Source organism: Chamaea fasciata, unplaced genomic scaffold, assembly GCF_029207755.1.
Source record: "Chamaea fasciata isolate MVZ Bird 193981 ecotype frontalis unplaced genomic scaffold, bChaFas1.0.hap1 SCAF_5, whole genome shotgun sequence".
Taxonomy (NCBI): Eukaryota; Metazoa; Chordata; class Aves; order Passeriformes; family Sylviidae; genus Chamaea; species Chamaea fasciata.
Genome location: NW_027094090.1, coordinates 24,858,175 through 24,884,494, shown reverse-complemented (window position 1 = coordinate 24,884,494; position 26,320 = coordinate 24,858,175). Strand labels below are relative to the sequence as shown.

The following is a 26,320-nucleotide window of genomic DNA, read 5'->3' as shown; positions in this document are numbered from 1 at the left end:
AAACCACAACTTCTTTCAAAAAAAGCCTTTATCATATGGATCTCTATTTCAGTATCTTCGAAATACTCCTCACAGAGAAATCAGATCAAATAAGTCTGTGTCACATAGCAAAGAATAGGGATAGGTGCTAGCAGCCTTTCAACCTCTCCATTCCTCAGGTTTTCAAAAGAATGAGTCACCCTGATTTCCACCTGCAAAAGGTCAGTCCCAGAATGCAAACAATTTCTTTGTGCTGAATGTCTCTCTTTTCTTCCCCTGAACTTGAGTTGACATGAAGTATTTAGCTTAGCTATGTGCAGAGTCCAAAGGCCAAGCCCCCTTCTCTCTGCCAAACATGCTGAGATAAAAACTCAGATAAGATTCATAGTTCTTGTAACTTCTGTACCTGGGAAACATAAAACTTGGGCAGCATTCAACTTCTTTTGGAGATTGTGTATAATAGCCACTGGAGACAGAGTACACAAGTGGCAACACTCCTCTCCATCGAGATTGTGTTCTATAAATTCCTGCTGTAGAGGTTTTTCGTGGAGATTGGTATAACATTCAAAGGGAAACTGCTTTGATATGAGGCTTTTTTCCTTTCCTTTCTTTCACTCTTACACATTCTCTACCACTCCAGCTTGAGTTGTGCTGCTTACCTTCTTTTGCTATACTGTCAGCTTTCTTGCAGCCATCAAGACTTGGATGCCCACAGCACAGAGGCTGCCAGGGCTGATAAGAGAGTGAGTCTGTCAGTGGGAAGAATGGCATAGCCAGCACTGTACTCTTCTAATTCTTTATTTGTTAGTCATAGTTTGCAAATGTTACAGGGACAATAACTTTGCAACATCTTCAAACATAGCACACAGAGAAGGCATGTGGCACTTCTCTGCAAACCAGGAATGTCTGGGCACTGTTACCCACTGCCCAATTGGCCTGTACAGAGTACTTACTAAGCAGTAAATTATTTCGGCTATTAAGGGCATACTTATTATAAAAACATGCTTTTGTTAATCATGTCAGACTTCAGCTCTGTTCCTGAATTTTCTTTAGTTTTTTGCCCACCGCCCACTCCTTGGTGAGTTCTGGGTAAATGCTCTCATTGTCTATTGTTAATCATTCTTGCCTACATGATGACAGCTGGTTTTTGATCAGTGTCTGAACAAAACCACCTTTGCTGGATCGGTCATGAAATGGGATGGAATTTATGAGGCATCTTTCTCCATATTACATTGCCCTCAGCTATGTTCTGTCTGAGGCACTCTGTACTACTGTGTAAACACATTCTCTTTCATGTCACAGTGATCTGGAAATAATGTCTCTGAGTGGAACAAAATGGAAAGAGAAGACATTTTCTCACAGGCCTGTGTTAAAATGGTAATTTTTTTAAAATATCAGAATAATACTCTGTACAACAGGCAAAAGTGAATTTCTTTTTCTTTTGACACCTATTAGAGAGACAGACTGCACAGCCCTGGTTCTGCAACTGAATTCTCATTTATTTTTCAAAGATCCCTCCTTGTCAGCCTATCACAAGAGGTCTTCTGATGCAGACTGAGCATTTTCAATGAAATACATCCCATTCAATCTGCAGAATTCCTGGCCCTAGGGTTGCCCTGCTATTTCTACTTGTAACAGTTCTTGGCAAACTTATGCTTTATCCTGTGCACTCATTGTGGGTAGTAATGGACTCTTCCATGCCCCTTTACACATCAGCTTTCCTTTCAGCATTAACAATCATCACAGGAAACAACTCAGCACTGAAACCACTCATCTGCTTCCTATCAATGGGATGGGCAGGCAGCAAGCTAGGAAAAGAGTGATGGGGTTTTTTTGACCCTACCCATACCATTGACCTGATCAACTGCAAATCAAGGACTGGGCAAAATATATCTCTACTGGAGCAAGAGAAGAAGCATTACACATCCTGGTATACTGCTTTTTCATGAGACTTCGTGGTGATCCCTAAGCTGAGTCTGTACTGTATTTTCAAACTCACTGTGAAAATGCAAGTTGCATCCATTTCATCACATGCAACAGGCAGATTGTATTTAAAACAGCTTTCACACTTCTCATAGCTTTTCCTACCAAATATGCTGAACAGTGCTTCTCCTTATTACACATCAGTTCAAGAAACAAAGGGTACACCAATGAAGCAAACTAAGTGGCTGAAAAGATTTAATTTACTGTTCCTGAGAATTTGGATACTCATACAATGTCACCAGGATGTAGGCTATAAAATTTATTCGAGAGAAAAGGAGAGTCTATCAAAAAGGTTTGAATTTTCATGATACAGCTGGAAGTGATGTATACAGTATTGAACAGCACATGCTAACCAGATTTTCAGTGGTACACTGGGCACTTATAAAGGCAAATGAGTTCCCTGATATGCTTCACAGGATTAATAAACATGAGCTTGACAAAACTGCATTTCATTCCCACACAAAAACAAATGGTAATGAGTAAAACAGATAAAGACAATACAGCACAAAAAGCCCAGCTGTCTTGCCAGAAATTATATAGAGAGAAAAACAACCCTGGTCTACCAGGTCTCAGTGTTCAGACAACCATAGTGATACTTTAGTTTTTATATCAGAAGGTCCTCAAGAGATATGTAAGAGATATGTTCTCTAGTCTTAATTCTCTTTTACTAAAACATTTGAAGTAAACTAGAAAGCTCATAATTAAGAGAGTTAAACAGATACAAAATCTTTGGTTACGGCACAAAAATAAACCTGGAGCTGCTGAAATGGAAAACAGAATGAGTCACAATCCAAGAAATGCCTCAGGCTTGCCATTCTCTCAGTATATGCCAATATTCTCTAATAAACCTGATACTCAAACATTCACAGTGCCCAGCATATGTTTTAGACCGTTACCAACATGAAAACAAAGCATATATATATATATTTACATATATATATATATATATATATATATATATTTACATATATATATATATATTTACATATATATATATGCACGCACCTATGTTGTCCTTGTGCTTTGCTGGGACATTTGTTGTCTGTGCTTCCTTAGAAGGGCCCCAGGAACATTCTCAGAGCATTCCTTGGCCCAGTACAAGCAAGATTTTCTAGGAACCAGAGCTCAGGTCGAGGGAACACTACCTCAAAGGGCAAGAGTGGGCTAAGTCTCAGGAGTGGCCTAGAATTCAGAGTATTGCCTGGGTTGCTTCACCATATATAGCCACGATACAGTCTTTAAATACTTTGACATTCAAGTCTCTGATTTTGCCCTTATTCCCAAAGGTTCCAATGGAAAAGGTGGAGCTCTGAATTATTTCAGCTGCATTATCTACAGGTTTCTATCTGAAGGACAGAGGTCTTTACATGGAATTCTTTCTCAAAAAGAAAAAGAAGAGAATCATAAAAAGGGTCATAGAAAAATTATAAATAGAATCAATCAACGAACATGAACACACAGGCACAAACACAAAATAACAAAACCAGCTATAAATTGAAGCAGACCACGGAAAACAAAAGGGGCAGACCTTCAGCTGGTATAAACAAAAACACTGATTAATCTTAAAACTATAATGTATGAGAGAGCATGCACTAATAAAATAAATATTGCAGTACAAATAAAAGAGTTTTGAGCTGTTTTCACAAACACAACAAGACAAAAAAAGGAAGGTTAAAATCTATCCAAGACTACTTTATTCCCTCTGTGCCTGCCAGGAATTTTACATGCAATTATAGCTGTCTAGCTATCAAAAAGACAGAGTGAGAAAATGGAAGGAGTCCAAAGAGTCCAGAAAACAGCAAAAAGGATCAGAGACACAGATACGTAGTGAGTAACTAAAATAGAACTGAATTTTTAAGACATTGGCTGTATGACAAGTAAAGAGATACAGCAATCTACGGTCTGAAAGGCACGAATACAAAAAGAGAGGGACTTTTATGGGAATATAGAAAGGGGAACTGAATAAGAAAAAAAAAATGCATTCTGGATTTCCAAAGTAGACTGAACTAGTCTTCCAAGAATGGAATGTGTAAAAGATCTGCTAGTCAAGGACTAACAATGTTCTCTTCTCCCACTGTCTACAGTAGTCCTCTTAAAAATTTCTTATTCCAATAGGCATTGTAAAAATTTCTTATTCCCATTCTCATTAATTCATCTGCAAAGTTCAGTGTTCTTTACTACTAAGGCAACTTTATAGTAGTAGCTAGCATTTTATTCAAGGATCATCTAGCTCTGATCAAAAGTTTTTGAGAACAAACCAATCCTTAACCTAGTCCCTGTTATCTGCTATGTCTCCTATCACTGATACCGCAAGCACAAACACTGAAGGAAATTTAAAGATGCAAGCATTGCATACATATATTTCAGCACATGTTGAACTCACTGGCTGCTGCAAACTCTTTAGAGAAGAGTTTCCCTATTCCCCCTGGACTTAATAAAAAGACAGGCAGAGAGAGGAAGAGCACATAGCCTTGGGAGGGAGTGGCCTGGAGGAAAAACCCCAGGAGTAACCAATTGAAGGTTAATCACAATTTGCTAGATTTTGACTATTGATAATGTACCTTCTCTCTATAAAGTAACTTTGCATTTTATCTCTTCCAGTCTCCTTTCTTTGGATAACATGGACAGAATCATCTCTTCTTGATGGAGTTTTCAACGTAGGAATTTTTTAATTGTATGCCATTTGAAAAAGTATTCTGCAAATTCCACTTTTCTCAAAGGATGATCCTTTTTCATAAAGGAAGGGTTTTACCTTAGAAATTACTTTACTTACCCAAAGAAGTCAAGATTTAACCAAGCTATCAGACCAAAAAAAAAAAAAAAAAAAAAAAAAAAGTAAAGTTTAAGAGAAAAAAAATCCAAAGAATAGTGTATATGAAGCACTCCTTGAGCAAGTAAAAGTCAGACCCTTACAAGCTCCAAATGTAGGGATGGCCAAAGTCTTGGAAAAGAAAAAGTCATCATTCTGTGTACAGCCGATTTATAAATATTTTGGTTTTCCAATAAGCCATTGGAAAACTATATGATGAATAAGAATGGAAAATATTTCTCTGTATTTTTGGAATAAGAAATAAAAAGTTTTGTTGTCCAAGATGGAATTACTATATCGATGAGAATGTACTAAACACCTCAAAGATTTTCTGTGTCATTAATATGCTGCAAACAGACCAAAAATGCATTCTTAGCAAAAGTAGTTTATCAGACCCTAAGTATTTTTGTAAAATAACTACAGAAAAGAATGACATAATTCAAGCATAACATGTTCAATATTCCTCTTCTGTACACAGAGCATGAAAAGAACAGAAACTGGTGGAAAGATCAAAGAGATTTTCACATAGAGAGTTGTTAAATAGCATGTTGCTGAAAACATCTGGAAACTTAGTGGCAGCAAACCCCTGAAGTGTAGTTTAGAAATCCAAACAATTATAGTCTCAATATAGTGACTATCACACTTTTACAGATGGATGGCTTTTAAGAGAAAAAAAATCCAAAGAATAGTGTATATGAATAGTGTATGCATATGAATATATGAATACATATGAATAGTGTATACATATGAATATATGTATATACACTATTCCAAAGAATAGTGTATATACACCTGAGAAGTGTTTGTTCCAGCTGCTGAATGGATAGAAATCTGCACCTTCAGGAAAAAAAAAACAGGTTTTGAGGTTTTCAAATATCCAAAGCATCTAAGTATGTAGTAACTATTGAAGAGTTCAAGAGTTTGATTTTTATCTTTATAAAAGCCAGCAATTAATGACAGCACACAGCTTCACACCCCGAGTCATCACCTGCCTCCCACCAGACAGAGCTTCCTGCAAAGCAACACTTCATCAATAGATGAAAGAACAAAATAACCATTAGCGGAGTCCTAATTAAAACTGAACATTCAGCAATCTCCAAAAAATACGGTGTGATCCAAGGTAAAGGATCCTCCATCACTGACAGCTAATGACAGAATGTTTGCAACAAAAACCAACCAAGAAAAGTTACTGCTTTTATAATGATTTCTCATCAGAACCTGGTTTAACTTGGTTGCTCATAGAGAAATCACCTGGTCCTTCCTGCAAATCCCCCGAGCACCCAGGCTGTTTCCGTATTTCCTCCACAATATCCCTTTTTCATTTACGTAGGCCAAGAGACCAAGATCTGATGAACTTTCAGGTTCTGGTTTTGTGCTACACTGGTTTAACGCCTTTCTCTCCTCTGCTTATATAAGCATATGCTTATAAACAGCCATAAACACTGGGGTTACACATTTTAACAAGCTACCACCAGTCAGCTAAACAGTAGCAGCTGTTGGACCACCATGCTGCAAGGCCAAAGCAGCTCTGGCAGGGCTGGGGTATGAACAGGCTCCAGGAGCTGCCTGAGTGGTTTCAGTGCTGAGTAACTTTCCATACCCTACAGCCCTTTCTCAACCTTTTATAAGGTACAGCTGGCCCACTGAGCAGGAACCCCATTATGGTGTCTTAAAATCTTTAACATGTTAAACACAGAAGAAACATTGATTCTATCAGCCCCTGTACTGCTGTAAACATTGAAGTGGCCAGCAGGACTGGGGAAGCGATTGTCCTGTACTCAGCACTGGCGTGGCCACACCTCAAGTTCTGTGTCCAGTTCCGGGCCCCTCATTACAAGGACATTGAGATGCTGGAAAACGTCCAAAGAAGGAAAACAAAGCTGATGAGAGGTCTCCAGAGTAAGTCCTATGAGGAGCAGCTGAGGGATTTGGGTGGTTTAACGTTACCACTGTTCTGCAACCATCAGAAAGGAGGCCGTGGCCAGCTGGGTTCAGCCTCTTCTCGCAGGCAACCAGAGACAGAACAAGAGGCAATGGCCTCAAGCTGCACCAAGGGAGGTTCACTTTGGACATCAGGAAGAATTTCTTCCCTGAAAATGTGGTCCACCACTGGAACAGGCTACCCAGAGAGGTGGTGGAATTACCATCCCTGGAATGGTTGGATGTGGCACTAAGTGCTACAGTGTAGTTAACGTGGTGATGTTCAGTCAAAGGCTGGACTCGACCTTGGAGGTCTTTTCCAACCTTAATGATTCTATGATTTTATGATTTAATACATATACATACATACAGACAGCCTCCAAATCCCAACATGGGGATTTTCCACTAGATCACCACTTATTTCAGCATTCAAATCCAAGCCTCAGTGAATCATTGCAAGTTTTACCCTGTAATATGACATATTAACAAGAGGTCTGATGATACTTCCTATAAACTGCTGATAGAAGCAAAATTTTTTAAAAAAATTAAAGCTCACAAGAATGAATTATGGTAACACATTAAAAACAGTTCTATTGGCGGGAAAATAGAAAGAAGTTTCTGAAAATGTCTGAGCCCAGCCCCTACCCTGTGCTCTCCATCTGCTCAGAAGGAACCATATTTCCACTGTTCGTATTAAACAGCTAACTCTCTCATCCCTCAGTGGAGACTACTTGAGCACAATTAAGTCATCAAAGCAGAAACTCAGGAGACCTCGTGGGAGTACTTCTTTTCTTCCTTTCTCATATTAGAAATCAGAGGCTATACTGAAAGCTACTATAAACATCTCTATTACTACTAACTTAGCTTGGCTAAAAGAGATCCAGAAAATCCTAAAATCATTTCCACAACCAGTTTTCGGCCGAACATATTTATCATGTCATCTCTATTCTGGCTCACAAAGCAGCTTTCACCTCAACACATACAAAACCAATCTTCATAGAAGCATTTGGCTAAATTTAGCAGCAATAGACATAAGTCAGCAAATTAAATATAAATGTTTAGCCATGGCTTACATTTATTTGCATTGATTGGCCACTGAAAACATTGAATTTTACACTTCCCAGGATAAAAAATGACAAGAAAATTGAGGAAGCACAAGAGAGTTGCACGATCTCATTATCCTTTTTAATGAAACAAGTCAAAGGTCACTGCTTCAGCGGTGACAAAGTAGGATACATATGATATACACACTTTTTCCAAAAGTCTCCCAATCAGGTTTTCCCATGAAAACTCCTCAAACACGCAATTTATTTGATTTTTTTTTTCCCAGCTTATACAGATATGGCTATATCAAGGCAATGTGTTAGCGTTTGCAGTTTAAACCTCTCTATGTGTCAAATCTGAATATTTAAACTGCCTACTGTGTCAATAAGAAAATGTAGCTTCTAATCAATATATTTAATCTGCAAGGCCCTTCAGGGTTGGTTTCATTTTTCCACATCTCATATATCCCTGAACGCGACATCAATTTCTCAGATTTCTACAACTGCTTCCTTCAAACGGATTTACATCCAGGCATAAATTTAAATGGTTAGAAAATGGAGATATAATTCTTCAACAGCTGATGTTACCTTCAAGCAGAAGTTTAGCACATAAAGAACTACACTTGGGCCAAAGCATGGAAGCACACACATACATATGCATTTCATGCCACAGGATAGAATTCCTTGGCTGTTACCAACACAGAGATTAATAAAATAAAAAAAAAAAATAAAAAAAAAGATATCTGCCCAAAGGTTATTAGAGAATATCATGCAAGATTGGGGAAGTTTTGCATCCTGTTTATGGTCATTTCTCTCTACCCTTACTTTTGTACTTCAAACTGCCCTGTCCAGCCATGCTGGCACAAAGCTGAGCCTGATATCCCTGAACATGGATACTGGAAAAATCCCCCTTACTGAACACTGTATTTTATTTTATCCGTTGGATCCATTGTATCCTTTTATTTTGTGCATTTTCCAGGGATTATAACTTGATGCTGCTCTGGCTCTACTCTCACCTCACTTGATCAGTCATATACAAATAATTTCTAAAATAACTACCAAAGTTATTGAAAACAGAATGATTTAAGGGGGTTTTAATGACCAACATCCTCAATCATATGCAGACTTGAGCTTTTATTGCTTTTAAATAGGTTTTCCGTGAAAAATATTATTCTTTCAGGAACAATTGCATCACCACTTTATTTCAAATCCTCAGAGATTACAAAGGTAAAGTCTTAGTTTTTCTATGGTGCTTTCCCCATATTTATCAATTAATACAAAAACAGATTTCAAAAAGTATATGGACATGAACAAGAAAGTGCTATTTGCTTTTTATAAATGGGGCTGGTACTGCAAGCCTACTCTCCAGTGGCAGACTGTGATTTGGGAGGTCTTTCAAGAAGAACCACTCCCTAGCTTTTAGCAAAGCTGGAGCTGAGCAATAAAGCAACGGACTCGCTGCTCCAGCTGGCTGGGTTGAGTGAGATGCAGCAGGAGTGGTTGGGAAATGGGCAGAGCTGCTCAAAACTAGGTTCCAGGTTGTGCACATGCACCTGATCCATGCCTCCAGTGAGGGGAGAAGGAGGAAGTAGTTGGTACAAACCAGAATGCCCCGACTTCTTTAAGTAAGGGGCTAGTTTGGGAGCCTGTGTTGGTGGCTCCTACCTTGCTTTTCGGCAGTACCAAATCCAAATTTTTGTGCCTAGCCCAAGGAGCGACCAGAAACCTGATGAATGCCTTTGGGCTACACTCAGGTCCCCATAACAATAGACAAAAAGAAAAAAACAGTTGCTGAACAGAAGCACCCTGAAGGGTAGGGCTGAACCTCAACTCTAATTGTTTTTTTTATTCTTCTCACTCATGGAGCAAAGAGTAATAGAGGAAGGCAGGAGGGGTGAGGGGATGCAGGATAGAAATGCAGCTCGTAAGTATGTCTTTAGTCATCATGGTGTTTCTTTGCTTGCCTTTGAACCTATTTTGAACTTGTATTTGCAGACTTTTTAGACCTAGTCCATAACATTCACTTGAGATCAGTATCACTAAGCTCACTAGTATGGCAGAAAAAAAACCATCAATATGAGTAACACATAGATGCAAAGCTTTCCTGCAGAAGTTCCAACAAGAACAATGAAATATGACCCAGAGCACTGTAATAGGTGGTTTCCTACCCAAATTCTGCATAGCTGTTTCTATATCACTTTCTTAATCTTAAAGATTAAAGCTCTCCTTAACTTAATGTAGTGGTGAAAATTAAAGTAAGTTAAAATTAGCAACTTCTTCTTTAATTTAGCAGGCCTGGATGATTGATTAGTAATATCATTTCTCTTCGAGACTGAGACATGACTGTGCTTACAGAATACAGCAAGAATGAACTCCTGGCAGTTTATGAGATCACTCCACATAATCAAAATTATCAGGTACTTTTAGCAGTCATTATAATAATTCAGTGACTTTATACAGACCACCCTTAGGTTTAAAAGATGTTCTCAAATAAAACAGAGGAAATAATTTGTATGGACAGAAGCTAAAACCCAAGGAAGGCACGAAAATATTTGTAAGGGTAGATGCAGTATTTTATTGCAGCAAAAATTAGGCAGTGTCAGCAGCACGAGTCAAGTAAATCCCGCTGGAGTGTGACAGGCCAGTGGGGCCGGACAGGGGAACCTCGGTGGGCAGCGGCGACTCACCTCTCCTCCCCCCTTCTTTCCCTGTTTCCCCTAGAGCTGCAAAGGGACCACAGACACGGCCCATCATAGCCCACAGCACAATTCCCTCCGCTTTCTGTTCCTGCTGCCTTTTGTGGCATCGCAAAGGCCAGCCGGGCACCGCAGATGAACGGGGACACCGAGCGCGGCCGGGGCAGCCCGCCGGGAGGGCTGAGCGCCCACCGAGCGCTCGGGCGGGCGGCGAGGGGCTGCGGGCGAGGGGCTGCGGCGGGCGCATCCCGGGCCCGGCCCGCCGCTCCCGGGGGCTCGCCAGGGCTCCCGCTGCCGGCCCCGGCGCGGCCCGCGGGGCGTGTCCCGGGCAGCCCCGCTCCGCCCCGGCCCGGCCCGGCGGGGCAGCGGCGGCGGACGGGGCAGGGCCGGGCCGGAGCCGCGCAGCGGCGGCAGCGCCATGGGGCTGGAGACGGAGAAGGTGGACACCCGCATCTTCATGGACGACGACGACAACTTCCCGCGGAGCGGCGGCCCCGCGCTGTCGGAGGCGGAGAAGTGCGCGGAGGACGAGCTGGACCGCGACCCTCACGGGCTGAACTCCCACCTGCAGGTGCGGGCCGGGCCGGGCCGGGCCGCGGCGGGGACGGGCGGGGCCAGGGCCCGGGCTCGGGTCCCCGGCGAGGGGCGTCCCCGGCGGGCTCCCCGCGCCCCGGCTCCCCGTGACGGTAGAGCCTCCTCTTGTTCCAGCTGGGGTTCGAGGATGTGATCGCGGAGCCCGAGCTCACCCACTCCTTCGACAAGGTCTGGATCTGCAGCCACGCTCTGTTTGAGCTCAGCAAGTACGTGATCTACAAGGTGCTGACTCTGGTCCTCGCCATACCGCTGGCCCTGGTTGTGGGGATCGTCTTCGCGACGCTCAGCTGCCTCCACATCTGGTAAGCGTGTGCTGTGTCCGTCGGTGCCTGGGCTCTGCCGACAGCTCCGCAGAACTCCTCTGCTTTAGCGTTCATTACTCCCCAACCACCGATCGCCGACTTTACACCGGTAGTCAGATCAGCTAATATTAACTGCTTTATTTCTAAAGGGACAGAAAATGCAACAATGTTTTCTCTGTGATTCAGTTCCCTGCCTTGGTTTTACCTGCAGTCTGTCATGACTATATGAGCTCCTTGGGGCAGAGAGCCTGTATTCCCGCTTGGATGGCACCTACAGCAATGCATTCCAATCTTGGCTGGCTTCTGGAGTGATTATAGTGACTGAATTTGTTTTTCAACTGAAGTGCAGAATTTGTTCAAAGGTATATTTTAAATGAATTATCCAGGCAGAAGTATTACTAATGCCCGAAGTTATTACGAACTTCTTAATACCATTACCTGTTTAATTTTTTTCCTCACAGACCGAAGAAAGCTTTTGAGGGCCCTGCTGGCTCTATGTTACTGCCATAAAATATAGTGCCTGTGCATTGCATCTGGTACATAGCTATCTCTAGATGCAGTACTCCAAAGCCCTTCCGCCTAAGCAAAAAAAAAAAAAAAAAAAAAACAAAAAAACCAACAAACAAACAACAACAACAAAAAAAAACACCAACAAACCCTGCTGAGCTCAGGAAAGCTGCTTCTGGCCATGGCACAAGTTCACAGGCAAATACACTGGCCATCCAAGTCACACCAAACCTACGTACTTTAAGCATAATATACTCACAAAATTTCAGGAAGAGTACTTTGAGACCAGAAAGGAAGATGATGGTGGAGAAGGAAGGCAGGGTGAATAATGAGGTTGAGGAAAGAACTGACAATCCAAAAGGCTGTAGAGGAAGCAATAATTGCAGATTATTGACGTTATTTCTGCAAACCAGGATTTTCCATATACATGAGTTTTGGCCAAAGTCTAATCTGACTTGGGTAACAGTGGAATTCTTTTCCTTTTATCAAGCAAAACTGAATACAGAAACTGGAAGTGAACTCAAAACCCTAGGAATACATTGATTATCTGAACATATGGGAGCAATCTCATGGGTGCAGGTTTCAGTTTTTGAAAGTGCAATGGAAGCTTGTGTTGATCATGTTGTCAAGCCACTTTGAAAACTGATTAACTTGAATTTTGGAGCACAGTGTTTGCATAGTATCGAAGGGAGTTGCAGTACAGTTTTGAGATGTCCACTTGCTACATCACTTGTTCCCTAATTGTTACAAACAAACAGTGCATAGGCATAGTGTTGCCCAGATTTTTAGATCTGTCAGTTGTCACTGTGCCATAGTGTGCAGTGTGACTGCAAAAGGGTATGGTGTGTATATATAGGTTTCCAGTAGTAAAATATCTGTGGAAAAATTCATCAATGCCAAATTTGTTAAAACTGTAGTACTTTTTTTGTGCTTCAGAAGGATCTTTTATTTGGATTTCACAGACTGGATACAGAGTTTCACTGATGCAGGACTCAGAGGTCAGTTGCTATTTATGCACGTAGTCCCTAGTGACTATCTCAGGAACTGTGGGTTCTCAGTACATGTGAAACAGGACTATCTGGATGTAGCACTTCATGAGAAAATTTTCTCTTGACTTTCTGTGAACATGCTTGCTTCCCCAGCAAATAATTTTCTTTGCCCAGGTTCGTTGTCAACATAGAATTGATCTTTTGTTTTGATCTTTGTTGCACCTGGGATGGATGTGAAAGAATCATGTAACTCAGTAGTGCTATCTGCATCCCCTTGGACTCCATCCAGTGCTACCATTGAAAGGCAGTACTGCCTCATATTCCCACGAACTCAAGCTGGATTTGTTCCAACACAGAGGTGGAACACACTAAGTTGGCATCTCTGCACCTCTTTGTGTTCCAGATATCATGCAAGTGAGGAGTTCAACATTTCTGCATTTGAGAGAGCAGTGCAAAAGCAGTGCACATTTAGGGGCCCTAAACATTGTATACTAGTTCCCTTGTAGGCCCGTTGGGTCTGGAAAAAAACCCCAGCCTAACTCCTTGTGTTGTACATGAAAGAAAGGGAATTCCATTATAACTCTGTCTTCAGCAATTTAAATGTCATGGGAAAACTCTGGGGCAAACCCTCCCAGAAGTCTGCCACTCAGAGTCTCTGTGCTGCACTTTTATCATCCAAATAGTGAGGTGGTCATGTTGATATGTCATAAGGGAGCCTCTTCTGGAGCTAAATTCAAAAGTGTTTCAACAACTTTTGGAGGTGCTCAAGCAGAAAACTCTGTTGATGTTACACATGTTGTTGCAGTTTTGTCAGCATGTTAAAAATCCACGTAAGTCTAACAGCATTTCTCATGCTCAAGGGCACCTTGTGAATTGCACCATCACACCTGGTAGTAAATGTTGTCTTTCACCTGCAAAAAGAAAGCTAAGAAATATATAGCAATACACTTAATTTTCAATTTTAACCATAAAGATGGAGTATATTGTGTTCCCAAACTGTCTGCTCGATCCAGAATCTGGTTTCACCCTACCTGGTAAAAGATACTGATGGTCTGAAACTGGGCCAGCTAGCAGGCTGGTGATCTACATACAAGCCAGTTCAAGGCATATTTTTCCTTTACTGGTGACTGTCATTCTCACCACAGAGTCTACAAGCCACACTGAGTTGTAACATCTTTCTGTGAAATTAGCAAGCTTTTAAATATGTCCTCATATTGTAGCTGTTAAGGTTATTGACTTTTGAACATGAACAGAACACTTCCGGTTTTTCAGGTGGCTCATGCAAAATCTTTGTATTTCTTGTAGATCAGCAACTGATTCTTGTTCCAAACCACGTTTGCCACCTCTTGGAAATTAACACTTGAATTTCATATATGCTTTTTTGTAGTCTTATCAGAATAGTGTTCATTGCATATTTATGCTAAGAATCAGTGATCCATAACTTGAGTCTTGGATCTGAGATGGGCTCACTCAGCTCTGTAGTCATCACTGGCTAAAGCAGTAGGTATTCACAGCACTTCTCTGCTTTAGCTTCCATTCACAGTGCTAAGATAGAGCCAGGGACTTACATGAAAAGCAGATACAGACATGCATTATTTCTCACCTTTTTGTATTCCACAACTTCATTTACATAACTGCTGCTGTCATGCTCAACCCTAAAACCATGTCTCTACTGACTGCTTGAAATCAAAATCAATTACACTACAGCTAGGGTGGTGTACCTTATAATCTGGTGGTGCTGCCTTGATGCTTCTTCTTTGATGTCCAGTACAAATCCCTTGGTTTAGGAAAAAGGAAGTACATGGATGTTGTCTTGCTTCTTTTGTAGTAGTTTTATCTTTTCCAGTCTACCTGGGTCCTGGAATACATGTTATTTGATTTTAATGCTCTTCAAATACTGTGTATGAGATGTGAAAGGCTTTGGTGGTTATCCATTGCCTCACTTGTCCCAATGGTTAATGGCAGGCAACAAGGAGCTGTACAACTGCTAGGCAATTTTTAGCCATCTTTTCACAATACTTGCTGGTATTATAGAGCTATATAAGACTTTTAATTCACAATCATGATATAGTACATGGAATTAGATAATTTAAGCACAGAAACATAGAGCATTTGAAAAAATAGTATTATGACATGTCTGAGATTCCATTTTGAAAAACATTACAGGAGAAGGTGTGATTCTTCACTTTGATCCTGGAATCTGAACTAATGGTGCATGACTACTCCAACATTGTTGCTCAAGTCTGTGAAAAGTTGATTCTCGTTATCAGTGGGAATTAATCTGTGCTCTGCCATTTCCAAGAGGTGTTTGGTTCTTGACAGTGTTTGTTTAGGGCTTAGCAAGAAGAAAAAGTAACGTGAGCAAAATAGAGAAACATTGAGGAGTATAAATTTGTAGATGTCGTGCCTTGAACAGAATAAAGAGAAAATAAGATAGGAGGGGAAAAAATGGGGTAATTTGTGCTTTTCAGTTCAACAGTTCCCAAAAGACACAATTCCTTGGTCTAAGGAAGGGTATTTTATAATATATATACAGAGCAAGATTCAATGAGAGGTCATATAGGTAGCTGTCTTCAGCTTAGATGACAAATTCAACAGATCTTTCATTTTCTTCCCAATGATGTACTACATGGTAACACTAGTAGTACCAATATATTATCAGTGTTATCCTTGGGATAGGCTACTTTAATTTTACTGTTAGACATTACTCAAGTAGGTAGTTAGCATGTCTGTGAACAAAAGTGCAGACCAGGATATATCCACAGAAAGGATGGGTACGTTACATTTGTGAGGTCACGAAAGCAAATACATGGCTTCTAATGGCATTAGATTATTAATTTTTAAGTGTGACTGGTCACTCCATGGAAAGCACATTGCACCCTCTGATAACGTGGAAATATTGCACTGTAGGATAAGATAGCCTGTGCAGAATGGGATGCAGACTTGTACACATGTAAATACACATGTATATACACAGACTCACATGATTTAAAACTTAGAAAATACCTTTTTATTACTCTCCTTGGTGTAAAGGATTTTCTTCTCTGAGGAAAGATGTTTGAATAATTGTTCTATAAGTAGATCGACTTTTATTTTAAAATTGAAAGTTATTTACAATAATTAGCTTTGGTTGTGATCATGTCTCATGTAAATCCTATGGATTTAGCCTACACTTGGTTTTGCATGCATTTATCAATAATAAAAAAAATCAATAACAAGTGCTCAAAGATTATAAAACATTACCAAAACATTTTAATGTTTATTCTGCTTAAGATTATCAAAATTGGTTGAGTTCCAGTACTGAGTGAATGACCTCTACAGCAATTTCAAGTACTATGATCACTGCTTCTCCAACCTTTTACATCTTTTTGTGAATCTTCTGCATACTGTGGTATTCGTTTAGTTTGTATTTTGTGTGGTCCTGTCAACAGAGGGTCCAAAAGAAATGTTGTCTTTTCTGCTTCTCTCCAGTTCAGTTGGATTTTTAAAAAATCAGGCCAAATTAATTATAGATGGTAGCAAAGAAGCAATTACATAGTCCTTATAAACTATCTGAAATGGAAAAGAGGTGCAGTCAGCACAAACAGAATAGCCATTTCTGGTGCTTTCCCAGTGTAGCTTGGAAAAATAGCAAGTGTATTTCTTCCTTTGCATTATTGGTGTTTATCAAATGCATTCTAACAGGTTAAGGCCTAATTTTTCACTCTATAAATCACCTCTTCTAAATGCAGTGATATTATAGGTGGTTATAAACACATAGTTTACAGGGTTCAGTTTAAAACTAGAGGCACGTTATTCCAGTAATGCTCACAGTCCTATATGGGGTGTTTCAGCAGAAACAAAAGAGAAGGTTTTAGAAAAACTATTCTTGTTTAAATCCATCTGGGCTAGCTTTGAGTAGAGCATTGACGTACTAGTATATGGCTTACATTGTATGACAAAGGCTGTTAGATAAACACTGAAAGTAATTAATTTTGATTCTGTACATTTCTAACCTTCGACTTTTTTAAATGTGGTGGGTTTTTTTTTACTTTGTTAATCTGAGGAGTATGCACAGCATACTGTGTAAATACACAGCACCTTTTTTCAGACTTATGATGAAATAAAAATTATTTCTTTTCTGTCATTCCAATCAAAGTCAGTGAAAGTTCTGCAGTGGAATTATGCAAGTGCAAGATTAGGAACTTGAATTTTGAATGCAACAGTAAAGTAGAACAGAGTTTATCATCTTTGTCAAAAGAATCTATAGCTTTTTTTACCTAATTTAGGAAGTAAACATGTTCAGTATGGCAGAGATTTTTTTAAAACCTTGTGCTAGTAGAGCTTCAGTATTATTTATGTATACATTTAGTTTATCTGCATCCAAGTAAGAACAGTTTAGTGAAATGACCAGAGGTTTAGACCAGTAAATGATTAAGGGAGGAGGATAACTTAAAATAGTGTGGTCAGTTATCACATATCCACTGTTCCTCCTGAGCTGCCCAGATGTGCACTTCTGGATCTCCTCCACTGTTGGCATGCTTGGCTCAAGCCACCAGTAATGACCTTGCTCTGGAATTGGTACACATGGAAAGCAATCCCAGATGCTTACCAGTGCTGAGGAGATGAAAGCACAATACTTTCTAGTATGCACCCTGAGTGAATAAAAAGATCTTTTCCCCTGATGATGAGTTCTGACCATGTTCTAATGTTAATTTCTCACCCACAAATGAAGAACTTTAAAGGATCAGCCCATTTTTCTGAGATGTGGCATGTACCTTGTAATACCTTGCAATCAGATTGTAATAATCTGATATAACTGGATATTGCCTTCCTGTTTCTCTTTTACTGTAGCATCTTATAACAGGGATGGGTAGGAATGAGACAACAATGGTGTGATCTGCATGTGTGCCTGTGCACTTGTGTCTGCCTGAGAGACAGGCAGATAAAAGAAACATCAGAAGAGGCAGCAGAGCAAGAACAAATTCCAAAGGATGCTGTTTCCAGTAAATCAAACTAGGGAATGTGGTGTTTCTATTAACTCCTAAAGACCCACATTCAGATATGACCACAGCACAAGTGAGTCCTTAGGAGATGATTACTCTTCAGCCAGGGTGACTGGCAGCAGGGCTGTGGCAACAAAAGTTCATCATTCTAAATGGCATGTAAAGAAACTGCCAGTTATTAAACAGAGACACGGTGAAAAGAAAGTTGGTGTCTACACTCTTATGTTGCATACAAATGATTCTTGCCGGAGGACCACATGCATGTGCATGTGTGAGGCCTTGAGCAAACAAAATTGATGGAGAATGACTGCAAGAGAGTAGAGTCAACTGGCTTAAATATTTATATTATAAATATACAAAAGTTAAAGAACCACTTCTCTTCCATAAGACATCACACTTGTGTTTCATTATCCTGATTTCCTCGTGCTGTCGCAGCATCAGTCTTCAAATCTTTCATTTTCTGTTTTACAGGGTGGTGGTGCCTTTTGTGAAGACCTGTCTCATGGTCCTGCCTTCGGTGCAGACTGTGTGGAAGAGCCTGACAGATGTTTTTGTTGTACCATTCTTTCAGAGCATAGGCCGGTGCTTTGCCATGGTTAATATACGCCTGGACCCAGAGTAAACATCAGAGATGTGACACTGCTGTAGTTGTAGCTGGTGTTATACTTCTTTGCTAACCTAACATACAAGTACTTACCCTTCATTCCAAACTGTTAAATTACAATGGCTGGTTTAAGTGGGAACATGCTGTTATTATTAAAACTCATTTATTATCAGGGAGATCCATTTAAGAATTAGTAGACATAGCTCACTATTTTAACAACAGAGTGATCGTGGAGTATATTGGCAACACTTTATTTTAATGGTAGGTTGATTGGTAGATCACAGGAGAACTCTCATGGAGGATTAAAAGCCACCACAGTGATAATGATTGGTGTTATCACTATAAATAAATTAATGAATAGGCTGCGATACCTTAGACAAAACTGATCTCTAGGGTTTCACATTGACTTTACTGCAGTTCCATCAGGGATAATTTCTGGCCTTGCTGTGCAGAACGATAAACCCAGTCCTCTGTTATCAGCAGTTAAAGTGAATGTGACTAATTGCATAAACATACAGGGAAAGGAACTGTTGTGTCATTCTCCTATACTGGGGGGAGGGGGCGGGTGGGGGAGCTCCCTAGAAGTTTATCCCTTTAAATAAGGTGTTAGCTAATGATCTGTAACATTAGCTAATCTGTATATTTTATTTAATGAAAGATTAACTTTGCTGTATATTTTGTACCTTTGTAAATGACAGTTGATGAGGTTTTTATGAAGCATAGTTTCTCTAGTATTTGAATTCTAACCAACTTCTTAAGCAGCAAGAGTGAGACACTGCAAAAATTACTTTATATAACTAAAATTTCCTTTTCTAAATTGAATAGATTTTGAGTGTTGCTGTGCAATTCTAATATATTAATTATACATGATTGTATGTAAAAGCAAAGATTATAAGTGTTTTCATACACAGTTATGCAAAAGACTTGGAAATAATTGTTTATGAGAAATGGTTTTTATTAAAAATTGGGTGTAATAAATGCTACCTTGCCTGTTTCTGTATATTATTGGTGTGAACATTGTGATATTTAAAGTAATAGACACTATGCCAGCACTTTAACTAGGTAGCAAGCGCTTACAGAAAGCGAGTGTACTCAGTATCTTAGTCTGATTCTCCTAACTTACTGACTTGATTCCCTCTGTTGCTTCTGTGCTATTTCAAAGACCTTTCTTTCTTCTGCACCTAATATGAATTTTTAAACCAGAATAGCAGAATGTATGCAGAGGTACATTAAAATTACATTAGCCTTCTGGTGGGCTTATGCTGCTGTTTTATTTAAATATAGATGGTAAGTTGCAATTGTAAAATGTTTGTATGATTTAGAATGTTCTTTTCTAAAGTGATGTCTCAAATTTCTTATCAAACAAGAGGTATCTAATAAAATAATAAAATGTCAGCTGCTTCCCATTTTCAACTTCATTTCTTTTCAGATTTGTCAACTTTTAAACAAACTCTTAAAATGCCAAACAGCATAGAATACTATGCAGGTCTTCCAAAATATGTGAGATAAAGAAATGGATGAGTATCAATACAGTTCCACTATTATCAACTGCATTTAGTGTATTTATAGTAGAAAATGACATATCTCCGTCATCTCTGCAATTAAGCCCATACAGAATGATTGCTTTCTCTGAAGTAGGTTTCTCTGCAGAATTTTGGCAACATTCAAAATAATGCTTAATTCTTTTTACAGGCGCATGCTTTCTTTACAGATGAGCTGCAGCATTTTCCTTTTCTTGCCTGTTGGCCTATTAAAGCTACTTGACACTGTATATTCTTTGTATATTAAAAACATCTTTGGCTATTAAAGGTATTTATAGCATTTGTGCCATTTAGAGAGGGATTCATACGGCTTTGCAAAACTGGATCTTAGTGATTAATGCCCATGGAAACTTCTCTTGTTCTTTTTTATTCTGCAAGAAGTTAGCTTGTTTTTCAGATGTGTTCTTCAAAATACCTTTCTTGTGTTAAAACGGAAATAACTCTTTTGAAAATAAAAATTGGCCAGGCTAGGCTTGAACTCTTTTGAGAGTTATTTTCTTTTACAGTGTCCAAGGACTTTTACAAAGATATTTTCCACTGAAAAACATCCCCTTGATGCATTCATTTAAAAGAAAAAGAAAATAAATCAATCAGTACTAGTTCTCGTGTCTAAAAGGAGCCCTATAAAAGCCTAAGCTTTGAAGGAACCCAAGTCTGGATTTAAAGTTTTGAGAATGAGGCCATTCCCCAGAGGAGGATGTATCATTTTATGGTATGCATTCCTGGATGTATGCATCCTTAAGCAGCTTACTGAAGTCAACTGGCTCTAGCTACCACAGACTATTAAATAGAATGGTTTGGTTTGTTCTTATTTTGATTTAGGCTTGTCATTGATTAGTTCTTTTCACCATTTCCCTAGCTGCTACAAGACTCAAGCAAGCTTGTAATTAAAGCTCTTAGTTTCTTAGATATTTATAGAAATACCTTTCTCTGGAACAGGTGTGCCTTTACTGTAAGAAAATACAAAGTGCACTCTTAAACTTTGGGTAAAATATTAGATGCTTGGCAAATACTCTTATTTTGTCCATAAAAGGAGTGGAAGGAAGTATAAATATTTACAGGCTCTCCAATACTCAGGTGTGACTCTGCCCCACGCAACTCTGGCTGGCAAGTATTCCCAGGATTTTATGCTTCTGACATACATCCTGAAGGTCTGGCCCAGCATATACTGTGAACACCTCACAGCACTGTTGGACAACAGGAACTGAATGGGAACTGGCACTGAACTGTGCTCTTCAATGTAGGAGCAGGTCTGTCTCCACTTCGTTTGAAATGTGGACAAACTGTCCCAGCTGATCCCTTAAAAGCAGTTTACAAATGATCATTTAGGCAAGGGAGTCCAGAAACTGAGTATCATTGTCTGCAACAAATGTAGGAAAATTTATGCCCAATTTGGATTATTTTGATGCATCTTCGTGTCTGTGGAATGGGGAAAATGTTACTGTTCATAACAAGAGTAGACTTTCCCTCATCATTGTAGAGCATTGCAAATAGTAACTGTGAGATGTTCCAATTCAGCCTGTCTCCCGTTACTGCAAACCTCAGGTCTACAGCCATGAGCTGGAAACTCAGTTCTGACTTGCAAAATATTTCAGTATCTTGTTTTTATGAAGATCACAACTAACATACAGAATTCACCCTGGTTTTGTGTTTATGGACTTCTTAATTTAAGAGAAGTTTAACCTACCTCCTCATGAGAGCTGTTTCCTAAAATGCTCCTAATCTGATTCTGGAACTTTTATATTTGTATCTTCCACCACCCTAGTAGTTCACTATTTAAATTGAAATAAATTCTTAACAGAAGCTTTGATGTATTAGTAAATGAAGAACCTGTTCCCACCTATCCAAAAAGTTCACTTAAGCACTCACTGACTAAAAAGTTCAGAACATCCCTGCAGCTCTGGGACCTCAGACCACACACTCGTATGAAGTGGAAGCCAAAGAATGGTAATTCCTTTATTTTTACAGGGTGTGATCATTCCCCCACCTGCAGAGATAAAACTATTGCTGTTATTAACTCTATTAAAAAAAAACATGGAAAAATACATCTGTTTGGGTTTGGTTTTTTTTTTAATGCAAATGGAACAAGGTCAAACACCAGACACTTTACCAGTGTTGTCTGCTGTCTATGTTCTTGAAAATTAGAGTTGAAGGCCTACAGAGATACTGAACCAGCAGTTAAGCATTAAAATTGGAGGTTCTTTCTTCATGCAGGGATTTACAAATTAGGCTAATTAATAAAGCCTAATTTTAGCTTGGTGACACTAATCTTCCTAAGCTTATTGCAACAAAAGGAAAGTGTCTTCTGCGAGGCAATTCAAAGGAGCTAAGCTAGGTTTCTGCTTTGAATCATCCTCCAGAGAAAAGAGTCTGTACTGATAAATACAAAATATTGGGCTGGGCTTGGCTTGGCTTCTTTGCTACATAAAAAAATTGTATTTGCTGCAGAAATTGGGAAGGTCTATGGAAGCAACTGGAGTTTCATAAAAGTAGAGAGGCAGGTTCTTCTCTATACCCTTCTCTGACAACTTGATGCCAGGGGTGAGTGTCACCTGTGTTAGATGTTCGATTTTGGCTGTTGTATAGCTTCCCCTTCCAACTGCAAGTGGGAGAAAGAAGGACCCCTTCACATACCACTGAATCAGATCCTACTTAAGACACTCAGATAGGATAAAATATAGAGAACCACTTTTTTTTCAAACCTTGAGGAAAGCTTGTCTGTTTTTCTAACTGCCTCAGCTCAATAAGAGCTGCCTTTTCATCCCTGATCTAGCCTTTTTATTTTACACTATTAGAGCTATCACAATGATACAACTGTCAGCTAGGGTTTACCAGGAAAGGCGTAGGTAGAGAAGCAGTGACAAAATGCCCATCCTACATAAGCCTTAAGGAGAGGATATTTAAGTCATTAAGTATTTAAGTCATTTAAGTCAATACTCATTAAGTATTAATGAGACTAGTTCTCATAGTCTGACATTTTCTATAAAACACAGGAACATTTTATAATACAGTAGAACTGGAAGAATGGTGCAGAACAGTGTTGACATAGACCACTGTTCATGGTCCAGCTCAGTAGTTTTCAAGGTATTTGATACTGCAAAGGGTTGAGAAAAGAGGAACCTAGTTTGCACAAGGTCTTGCAGAATTAAAGCCTTCAATCTATTTGCCTCTCCAGTCAAGGCAGTTACAAGCTATCTTGCTAAAGACCTACAGGGGCTAGCTCTAATAAAAGATGTACACACCTACTACAGGATTGAGATGAGAAAATGTCATGCATTTCAATCCAAAACTGTAATCCCTGCCCAGCTGCCACCCAACCAGGAACATGTCTGAACTCAGAAGGCACCTCCCTTTCCCATAACCCCCCAAAATACCTACAGCTTTACTTTTGTCATGCCCAGAACTGCCCTTATTTGAGCAACTTGGCATCTTACTCACATCTAAGCCCAGTCAGAACCCCAAAAGAAAGTGGAGCCTTAGACTCCTTAAAATACACTTTACTGCACATCAGCAGAATAAGGTACTTCCCAAAATACACTTTCCCAGGAGTGAGTCCAAGCGCAGTGGCACACCTCAGGCAAAAATTGATCTTAGGTTTCTCAGGTGTTGGTTGGAGTCTTCTAGCCCTTAGGCTATTGTGAAATGTTTTATGGCAGCATCACTTTCACATAAAATGAAATCACTCCTGTCTAGAGGTTGTGAGAAGGAAGGAATGTGAGAAGAGCTACCCATCTCTCTGGTATAACTAATCCTTGGATTCAAGGCACAAACAGGCCAAATACCAAACGCATACCTGAACCTGCAGCCCTGTATACTGGGGGCGAGGGGAACCCATCTCTATGGAAAAGTTCTGATCTGGTGACTTACATTTTAAAATACAGAAACCCTCCAGAGAGTGGGGACAGGATGACCATCACGAATCCTCCAGGACTACAAGTCTTTAAATAATGGAATAAGGAAAACATTGGCCTGCATGTTAAACCTATCCTAATAGTTGTTATCATGCAACAGAGTGGGAACAGTAGCATGATTGCTAAAAGTTCAATGCCAACAGTTCTGGCAGCTAAGGCTTTCATGCAGAAAAACATACAAAACTGCACATAAAATGATGTGGTTAAGCAGTTGAACAGAAGACACACAAAAAAGCAATGATCTTTCACTCCTAAGCCTCAGGTTTTTAAGTGCTCCGCATAAGGCAGGCTGCTCATGGACAGCCTCTGTTACCTGACAGCCTTGTTGCTGTTGAAACTGTACATAAGGAAAACAGTTTGCCAGAGCTGATTTTGATCTTGCTGACATTGGAATATATCAAGAGTATTGCTAATACCATAACTGGAATAACTACACAAGCTTAAAATGAAAAGGGGTGTGAGGAGTGGAGGAAGAAGGAGTGTTTGATAGCAGGCAAAGTGAGCAGTCATCCACATTCAGTTCAGTTTCATTACTCATTTTCTGAGTTTTTGAAGGATTTTGTCCAATCCTTTTTTTTTTTTTTTTTTTAACCACTGTTTTCTGGGAATCCTACCCATGACAAAACATTTCCTCCCCTCAAAATGGAAAAAAATAAATCATAAATTGCACATGCTTTGCTCCAGGTTTAGAGCAAGTTTTCAACTAAGGTAATCCCAAGGTTTGAAATTTCAGTTAAAGCAAAATTTTGGGGCAATAAAAACTTTTTAAAATCAGGTATGAAATGCCTAAGGCTGGTGTGATGAAGAAAGGCAGTGAGGTGACCAACCAAGGTGTAATAGTCCTTTTTAGCAACTGACCTGGACTACTAAAGACACAGCAGAGCTCTATGAAAAGACTGGGTGGCATTTCCAAGGCCAGCTCGAGTGTCTACAATTTCTGGCCACCCCTGGATAATCCATTCATAGCAACTGAGAAGGGGAATGGAGCCTTTGCACTTTCAGAAGATTTCTGCAGGCCTTTACCTGGCCCTTTCCCATTGAGCTATTACTCTTCCTCTGAGTGCAACAGGAGATCCTTGCAGATCTCCTGTGTGCAACCATGCTAGGCTGTTGAGTTTGTGTGCATTTCTCATATGGCAGTACTAAAGGCAATGGGCCATGGCTCCACCCCTCTCCATCTCTGCAGGTGTAACTTGCTCACTCTTACTGCTTAGTAGCACCCATGCCTTTTTCTGAGGAGGTTGTCTTCCTGGTATTGCAGCTCAAGAAAACACTGCTAACGTTGTAGAGGCCCAGAGGCCTGCCACCAAAGTTCTTGTACCTCAGCCTTGGAGGGGCCAAAGCAAGTGAAGAGAAACACCCCCTAGATTAGAGCAAGAAAAGCCTTTCTCCCACAGGCCTTTGTAGCAACATGTAAATATCTTTGAGGTTCTGTTATTCTAGTGGCTTGTCAGTTGATGTCACCCTTGTTCAGGCCCCATTTGCCATTTCAGGGCCTTCCCTAGAACGTTCTTCCTTCCCTTAATCCCCATTGGCCCTGTTTTACTGCATTACTCTGCCCCTGTTATCCTATTGGTTCTCCCAGTTCATAACCACACCTCTGCACCACCTTATCTTGTCCCTATTGGCCCTTGGCCCTCAGATCCACCCCTTTTGCCCCGTATTTAACCCTGTACCCTCAATTCCATGGGTTTCCTCATCCCTGGACTCTTTTGGTGCTGTACCCTGTTCCTGTTCTATAATGAGCAGTTACTGGATATATATACAAACAAGGGCTTGTTCCTTCACCTAAATCGTCAGTCATTTTTCAGCATTGTGCTCCGGGCTCAGAAGACGCAGGTTGCTTTCTAGGCCTCGTTGTTGCACACTGCAACATAATGTGACGGTTCTTCATTTCGCTTTGTAAGCAGCTTATTCTGGAATTCATCTCATAAAACTTATAAATTCCACTAGTTTATTATATTCTTCTAGCTGCAGCAGTGTTGTGTGGTTCAGAAGTATTTTTTAAAGGAAACTGTGGTTCGGAAAAAAATATTCCAGGATCATTAACAAGTATCTCTCTTTTTTCTCTTTTTTTCAGTCATTCTTGAGATACACAGTAATACTGAATGATGGATCAAAATGTTCTGATTCATGTGCAGGGCAGTGACTAATTGAAAAATTTCCCTAGATATGAAAACAAAGAACTGTCTTGCAAGTTTTTTCAGATGGATAGAAAAATTGTAGAGTCAAATGTCCTTCAAAACACTCATCTGACTCCATATTCATGCTCAAAAGCTTGGACAGACAAAAATATTTTACTGATGCCTTAAGTGAATTATTGCATCAATAAAAAAGTTACCTTTAAAAATTACAACAAACTTGGAAAGTTGGAAAACTTCCATCCAAGGCATTTGTTCTAAAGTTTACGAGCAATATAAACTAAAGAAAGTTGACTGCTAACTGATGCATGAGCAA

The 26,320-nt window shown here is 39.8% G+C and overlaps 1 protein-coding gene across 1 annotated transcript; it reads left to right on the top strand.

Moving 5' to 3' along the window:
- Window positions 1–10,788: 10,788 nt before the first annotated feature.
- Window positions 10,789–19,413, top strand: CAV2 (caveolin 2). The gene is made up of 3 exons (XM_066183053.1): window positions 10,789–11,001; window positions 11,139–11,326; window positions 18,279–19,413. The coding sequence occupies exons 1-3, from the start codon at window positions 10,849–10,851 to the stop codon at window positions 18,427–18,429; spliced, it is 492 nt and encodes a 163-aa protein (XP_066039150.1). The 5' UTR covers window positions 10,789–10,848; the 3' UTR covers window positions 18,430–19,413.
- The last annotated feature ends 6,907 nt before the right edge of the window (window positions 19,414–26,320 follow it).